Source organism: Lipotes vexillifer, unplaced genomic scaffold (assembly GCF_000442215.2).
Source record: "Lipotes vexillifer unplaced genomic scaffold, Lipotes_vexillifer_v1.1 scaffold71, whole genome shotgun sequence".
NCBI classification, from domain to species: Eukaryota; Metazoa; Chordata; class Mammalia; order Artiodactyla; family Lipotidae; genus Lipotes; species Lipotes vexillifer.
The window spans coordinates 5,907,502-5,915,077 of record NW_006793703.1 but is presented as its reverse complement, the minus strand read 5'-3'; the positions used below and the strand labels follow the sequence as shown (position 1 = coordinate 5,915,077).

Here is a 7,576-nt window from a genome sequence, read left to right as displayed (position 1 = left end):
AACTCAGCACTGGCCAGGATGTGGGATGCCCAGCTGGCGGCACCTTACTCTCATTCCCCTGTGTGCAGCCCTAGGCCTGACCCAGGGTTTGAGCAGGGGTGGCCCTGCTTAGGCTGTGGTTTGGCTTCACTGGGAAATGGGTCTGCATCCCTGTGGGACCCTTCCCAGCCCTGAGTCAGGTCCCCACCTGCTTGTGCTGTTTCCTTAGAGTAGAAATCTGAATGCTCGGATAACGCTCGTGTAAATATGTCATTCTTACTATAATGTGAGTTCCCCGTTTTCCTGTCTCTTAGTTATTTTTAAACTTTGTTTGAAAATAATTTCAAACTCACAGGAAAGGTGCAAGAATAATATTAAAAAAAAACACCTCCCATGTAAATTTTACCTAGTTCATCAGCTTTAACACTTTTCACATTGGCTTTATCACCCCTTCCCTTATTTCTGAACCATCTGGGAGTAGGCGGCATACCTCATACCCCTTCACCCCGTAACACCTCCTAAGAACAAGAACATTCTCTTCTGTAACCACGACACGGTTACTAGATGGAGAGAGTCTCGTAGTGCTGTGATCTGCAGTCAGCATCCCCTCTGCCGAGTCCATCCGTTAGCTTCTGTCCTGCATGCTGATGGCTGTGGGGTCGAGGTGCACAAGAGCCAGTGGTGGGCTGTGAACCTGAATATGTAGGCGCAGCTTCCAGCTCAGGCCCCCATTCGACAGGGCTCATGAATCTATACATTGGGCTGCCAGTGTCTGCGCCGTGTTCCGTGTGTGGGGTCTTAGCCACGTTCCGCACCAGCCCTGGGAGGTCGGGCCCGACAGCCCTGTTTTATGGCTCAGGAAACGGAGGTTCTGGGCGGGGGATGGGGGCTCAGTAATGAGGTGTCCAGCGACCTTTAGGATTTGAGTGACAGATCTTAACTTGAAAGGAGTTTTCTGTCTCAGAGTTCTGTGACCCCTCTGATGCTCCTTACAAGGGAGAAGCTGGAAAGACGGGAGCAGAGGGAGGGCAGAGGCCACTGGCCTCACCCGGGTTGCAGGACACTGGCGTGCCTCTTCCAGCCGCGGGCTGTCCCCCGGTGCCCAGCCCAGCCCTGGTGTCCTTGCAGGGAGCTACTTTGCCCGGGACGCCGCGTATTCCCACCACTACAGCAAAACTGACACCAAGTCCCACACGATGTTCCTGGCTCGGGTGCTGGTGGGCGAATTCGTCCGAGGCAGCGCCAACTTCGTCCGTCCCCCGGCGAAGGAGGGCCAGGGCGACGTCTTGTATGACAGCTGTGTGAACCGCGTGTCTGACCCCTCCATCTTCGTGGTCTTCGAGAAGCACCAGGCCTACCCGGAGTACGTCATCCAGTACACCGACCCCCCCAGGCCCACTGCCGCCGCCACCAGCCTGTTCTCCTTTGCGTCCTTCTTTGGTGTTCGGCAGTGAGCACCCCAATGGTTTTATGCCTTTCTGGCTGATCTTACTTGAAATAGCTATTAGGGAAAGTTGCTTTTTTTTTAAACAAAATATTTTTAATGAGCTGTTCATTTAACATTGACTTCGTGATGAAGTTACGTTCTTAATCTCTGGCTGATAATATTTTCACTTTTAAGTCACTTTTGGACTAGCCAGTAGTGATTGTAGGTGAACCCATTATTGCTTTTTACTCAGGTGTTACAGTTTTATTTTTTACTCTTTGTTGACTTTGCTGCAGATTGGCACCAGGCACAGAGTTTCCACTGTTTTATTGATTGGTTTTAATTTTCAAGAGTTTCTGTCTCTTCAGTGGTTTGGTTTTTCAGGGTCTTGGTGGCACCTGGTTTTGTTTTTGTCCGAATGACACAGCAGCCATTGGTGCAGGAAATCCTGGGTTGTGGGCCTGGGCCTGGTGAGGCGCAGTCATTGTGTCCATTGCTGTGTCTCTAGTCTAGGCGGCTCTTCTGCTGCTTCTCCTGGGCTTCCAGCCTTGAAATTGGCCCATATATCATGTTGTTAGGACCATGGCTACTGTGTGGTGTCACTGAGACCCTGTCGGTCTCCCTTAGTCCTAGCAGCAGTCACCGTCCCCCAGGAAGTGCACTCACCCTGGCAGGTGCCTCTGCACCGAGCACCCTATGAATAAGCGTTTTTATGTCCCCATGAGATCCGAATACCTGTGCTGCAGCGTCACAGCAGAGTCTGGGAATAAAAGAATGTTTATCTGACGTGGGTGATGGCTGCAGCTCATTCTTCAGTGTCTGTTTATTGAGCGCCTGCTGTGTACAGGCACTTTTCTGGGGGTCGGGATATAACAGAGCCCCCGTTACTGGCCTCGAGGAGGCTGTGTGTGGATTTATCTTGCAGCCAACGAAGCTGAAGGTTCATGGCCCCTCATTTGCTGGGACCCTTTCCACAGCCTGAGGAGGGAACCCCTGCTGTATGGCTGCGTGATCATACATTTTGGTTAAATTTGCAAATTACATATTTGTTTTTTTTCTTTCCCTCAACTCAGCTTTCAAGCCCCACAAAACCCAGATCCACTATTGTGCACTGTGTTGTGGACACGGAGCAGGTGGTGTGTTCTTGTGTCCTCCACACACAGTGGTTGGTAGGGGTCTCTGCTGGGAGGTGGAGGGGCCGGCAGGATGGCTCCACCTCATAAGGCCATCTGCCTTCTCCTGGATGGCTGGTCCCATTGGCCTCAGGTTCAGTCCTCAGCAAGGTGTCCTCTTCTCACCTGCACCCTTCCTTCCCATTCCCCAGCCTCCTGATGCGGTGTGTCCAGTCTCCACATGATGCCTCTGCCTGTAGTTCTCAGATCCAAGGCTGCTGGGAGCTGGGTAGTGGGAAGCAGCAAGAGTGGTCCGTCCGGGAGTGTGGGCGAGGAGAGTGGCAAGGGGAACCTGGGGCAGGAGATGATGAAACGCTCCAGGGAAGTCGGGTGCACTGTGAAGACTGCCGAGGGCTCTGCACTTGCTGACCTTTGAGAAACCACATTGGCAAATACCTGGACTGGACATTTGAGCAAGGGACGGGGTACATGTAGCTCAGTTGTGGGTGGGAGCATGGGGCAGCTGTTCCTGTGGGCACTGGAGGGGGTGGGCATTGTGATGGGAAGAAGTCAGAGATCTCTCAGAATTTTCATGCAAAGAGGTAGGAGGATCCAGAGCAAACGTGTGTGTGTGTGTGTGTGAGTGTGAGTGAGTGTGTGAGATTGACAACAGAGTCGTGAGGCTGGCCTCTTTTATATTCTGAGAGGGGAGCGCTCTGGGGAAGCATGGCGTGCTGGACGCAGGGAGGGCAAACAGCAGAAGCAGCCGCTCGCAGCCGTGGATACGGGAGACCCCTTCTCCCAGCTCTCCTGCAACAGCCTGCACTTGGTAAAGGTGGCTCAGCCTGGGTAGCCCAGCCTTGCTTGCGGGTCCCTGCTCTGTTATTTATACAACGTCAGCCCCTTAGCGCTGTTCGGATGTTAAGTAGAGGAGGGCGCTGTGACCTGGGTCAGCAGCCTTGTTTTACAGGTGAGGAAACAGAGGCACAGAGGTGGCAAGAGCAGCAGCCATGATCACAGGCCGCTGGTGGCAGATCCGGGACTCAGTCTGCAAGTTCTTTGTTGCATTTGAGCTTCTCAGCAACACAGTAATTACATCACAGGCTGCTGGTGGCAGATCCGGGATTCAGTCTGCAAGTTCTTTGTTGCATTTGAGCTTCTCAGCAACACAGTAATTACTTATACTAAAATTCACCTTTGTATTTTGATTATTTGATCAAAATTAAGATAGGATGTTCTTTAAAAGAAAAAGTACACTTCAACCTCTATCACTTTTCTGCACATTAAACTTATAAAGTTAGTAGTAGCCCACCTAGGAAAATCGAGGCATGATAAAGCATTTGAACCACGTTTGAAGTTGAGCTTCTGATGAATGTTATTCTCTAAGTTAAATGAACCAGACGCTGAAAAGGCCCCCGAGCTGGGGCCGTCAGGACCACTCACCTGAGCATCCATGTGTCCCCTGCCCTATCGATTCCTTCCATCCTGAGGCCAGAACTTCTTAAAAAACCCCAAGTTCTCAATCATTTTGTCAAAACTACGTTTTCACTCATTTATCAGCAATCCCTGATTGAGAGAGGTGGATCCGTTGCTCAAACACTATTGGTAAAGTCAAAACTAAGTGCAACAAACATTTATTAAGCATTTAGGAAATGTTAACGTAAATGGCCTCTTTTATACTCATATGCCAGGCGCGGTTTCAGTTGCTTCGGTGATGTTTTTCCAAAAATCTGAATTTCCAAATGAGGGTTTTCTTTGAATTAGGGGCTGGTCATGACTGTCAGCGGGAGACAATCCTGATGTAGATGCCATTTTTTGGACCTAGGGCAGATTTGGATTCTAGCTGCAGTGGTACCTAAAATACAGGAAATTAAGATATTTGTCAGAGTTAATCCTATCGACAGGAAAACTTCCTCAGAACGGGCCCTGAAGCAGGGTTGTGGGAATTCGGCTGAGGGCTGAGGGCCGGCAGGCTGGGAGTGAGCAAAGCAGCTTCCCCAGGGGGACCTTGAGAAGCAGCAGAGCTGTGTCTTGGGCCGGGTGTTGGACGGCGGCTCACCACCTTTCCCGTGTTAATAAAATACCGCAGGGGAGGGGTCCCACATTTATCCTTCTAATAAGCCTGCCTAAGGTGGGAGCAGCTCACTTTGCAAATGAAGAAATGGAGGTTCAGAGAGGCCAAGCGACCTGCCCAAGGGCACATGACTGGAAAGTGGTGAGCAAAGCCTCAGACCTTCCTCATCTCCCCATGTCTCTCACCCTGGGGCCCAGCCAGTAACTGAGTAGACCACTCCCCAAGGGCTTGGGGAGAGCTCCCTGCTGAAGGCCCGCTGCCATTCGGAAGGGTTTCCTTATGTCCAGCTTAGGCAGACCGATGGAGGACTTGGAAGAAAAGCCACAGAATTACTCAAGAAACAGGGCGTCCTCTTGAGCTGCGTGTAAAAGGACTGTTCAGTGGCTACCATGAAACCTTTAAAGGAAAGAAGGGTCACGAGGCCCTAGTGCTGGGGCCGGGTGGGCTTTCAGATGTCTTTGAGAGTTCAGATGGGAGACCAATTATATGCTCAAGAAACAAGACGACCTAGACCTGCCCTATCTCGTATGGTAGCCACTAGTACATGTGGCTGCTGGATGCTTGAAGTGGGGTTAATGCAAATGGGGGCAGAATTTTTTATTTGATTTGATTTATTATTAACATATAAATAGCTGCACGTGGCTAGTGGCTACAGTATCAGACAGTTATAGGCACACTTGAAACACCATTGGACTTCAAAAAAAAGGCAGAGGTCTGTTGTGGCTGGCAAAGTCAGGGAGGGCTTCCTGGAGGAACTGGCGCCTGGGGTGGGGCTAGGAATAGGAGACGCCCTGTGAGCAGGGCTTCTCAGGGGCCACTTCGGGATTTGAGGGAACACCAAAGGACTTGGAGGATGGGATTAGACTGGGGGTGGGGAAGGGGGAGGGATGGCATTCCAGAAGGAGCAACAGACTGAACAGGCAGGGAGGAGTGGGTGGGAGGCTCTTGGAGTGGGAAGTTGTGGTGGGGAAGGCAAAGTGAGCTCAGAGTTCTCCCTGGACCCAGCAGGCTTGGGACTCAGGGCTGGATCTTGAGCTGGGGGAGTGCCAGGCACAAGCAGTGTTCTGGGACATTGGTCTGGCTGCTGTATTGTATGCCAAGATCAAGGGTAAATGAGACAAAACCCCAGAGAAAGTCCTGTACCCATGGAATGCCTAAGGCAGGCAGGGGCCTGCTCTCCGCTGCTCCTTCATCTTGATTTGGCTCTCTGCTCCCAATTTGCCCCTCCCTCCTCCCTCCAGCCTTACCCATCAGACCTTTATGGACATCATCACATACAGTTCCTCAGCCTTTTGTGTTTCAACCCAGCTCATTATTCTTCCCCAGCCAGCAGCTCGTCCCAGTCTCCCTGTTTGTCAGAGGCAATGCCACTCTCTGAATCTAGATGCTGTTACCATCTGTCATCGTGTCCTTATTATCTGTCCCCTTCCTCCCTCCTGTCCAGGTCTGCAGCCGTGCTGAGGGGTTGTGAATAGGCACAGAGGAGAGCACTGTTCGGGTTGTGTGGGGAGCAGCTGATACTGTGCAGAGAGGCTGCTACATGTAGAGGAAAGAGGGAGGGCTTGAGAGTGAGTGAGATCTGGTTTAAACCTCAATTTCTTCACTCTCCGGCGATTCATTCCTTTGTTCATCAGTGTTTGTTGAATGACTGAGTGGGCACCTGCCACATGCCTGGCCTGAAGCTGGGTGCTGGAGCCTCCAACAATGAATAGGACAGTCTTTTGGTCCCTGATCTCAAAGAGTGTGCAGTCCAACTGTGTGACGTCAGGCAAGTTACTTAACCTCTCTGAGCTTTATTTTAGCTCCTCATCTGAAGAATGGGAATCATACTTTACTCTGCAGGGTTACTGGGTTCTCTTTGCTGAAGAGGGGAGAGCTACAGCATGGTGAGGCCCAGCCTTGCTGTACAGAGGACAAGAATGATAATAGATAACACAGACTCGGGTTATGTGCCAGGAGCTTATCTGAGCATTTATGATTGACTCAATCCTCACCCCACAAGAAGAGGGAGGAGGGGTGACTGTTATGGTCCCCCTTTTTACAGATAAGGAACTGAGACCCAGAGAGCTTAAGGAACTCGCCCCAGCTCACGCAGAGCCGGGAAGCCACCGCAGGCATCAGGGAACTGGGGTGGGCACCCCTTGCGCCCGGAGCAGCAGGGCTCACCTGAGTCTCAGGACAGGCTTCGAACTGGAACTTGCGCAGGACATGGAGCAGCGTCAGCTTGACCTCCAAGAGCCCCAGTCTCACCCCGAGGCAGCTCCGGGGACCTGCCCCGAACGGCAGGTACGTGAAGGGCCGCTGGCGCTGCCGGGCCTCGGCTGTGAACCTACGGGGCAGCACGGTCAGCGTTGGCCCGGGTCACCACCTCCCTTCCTGGGGCTTCAGCCACTGGCTCTGGCTGAGGGACCCCATCATCTGAGGCCACGCTCCCCCCACGTGAGGCCTAAACCCCACCTCGGTCTACAGGATCCTGTTTTTTCCTGGACCGGTCAGTCCCTAAGGCTTTGGAGCTGGTGGCCACTCATCCATGTGCTCCAGTCCGGCTCCCCTCCTCCTGTCCTGCAAAGCCCTAAAGGCACCGCTGAATTAATAGAATCACCTGGATCGTCAGCAGTGCCCTCTCTGCCTCTCCTGATGAATTCACTGTGTTGTTAATGAGCTTGCAGGCTCACTAGAATCCAGGATGAAAGTCTCAAAGAAACCACAGCTCTCGCTTCACCCATGGCTCCAACTTCCCCAGTGGCCAGAGGGTGACACTGGCTGGCCGGCATCCCCTTCCTAAGCAGAGTCCCTGGGCACCAGACACCTCTGGAGGCCATGTCCTGCCAGTTTGTCTCTTGATGCCATGCCGGGCAGCTGTGTCCCTGCCCACACTCACCTTTCTGGTTTAAACACTGCAACTTGAACCACTGGGGGTGGCAGTATTTGACCCACTGGAAGCTCTTCTTCAGAATGAATTGCCATATCTGCTACCAAATGACA

The 7,576-nt window shown here is 52.2% G+C and overlaps 2 protein-coding genes across 2 annotated transcripts in view; one reads left to right on the top strand and one right to left on the bottom strand.

The window, feature by feature from the left end:
* The window catches only part of PARP12 (poly(ADP-ribose) polymerase family member 12), a 46,821-nt gene extending 44,629 nt beyond the window's left edge, over positions 1-2,192 (top strand). The window contains exon 12 of the mRNA XM_007466615.1: positions 1,108-2,192. Coding sequence (XP_007466677.1) covers positions 1,108-1,433 — 326 coding nt within the window. The 3' untranslated portion in view covers positions 1,434-2,192. The remainder of the gene's footprint in view (positions 1-1,107) is intronic.
* A 1,927-nt stretch (positions 2,193-4,119) lies between these two features.
* The window catches only part of TBXAS1 (thromboxane A synthase 1), a 152,736-nt gene continuing 149,279 nt past the window's right edge, over positions 4,120-7,576 (bottom strand). Inside the window, exons 12-13 of the mRNA XM_007466614.1 lie at positions 6,758-6,920; positions 4,120-4,372 (exon numbers count right to left, since the gene is read on the bottom strand). Coding sequence (XP_007466676.1) covers positions 4,298-4,372; positions 6,758-6,920 — 238 coding nt within the window. The 3' untranslated portion in view covers positions 4,120-4,297. The remainder of the gene's footprint in view (positions 4,373-6,757; positions 6,921-7,576) is intronic.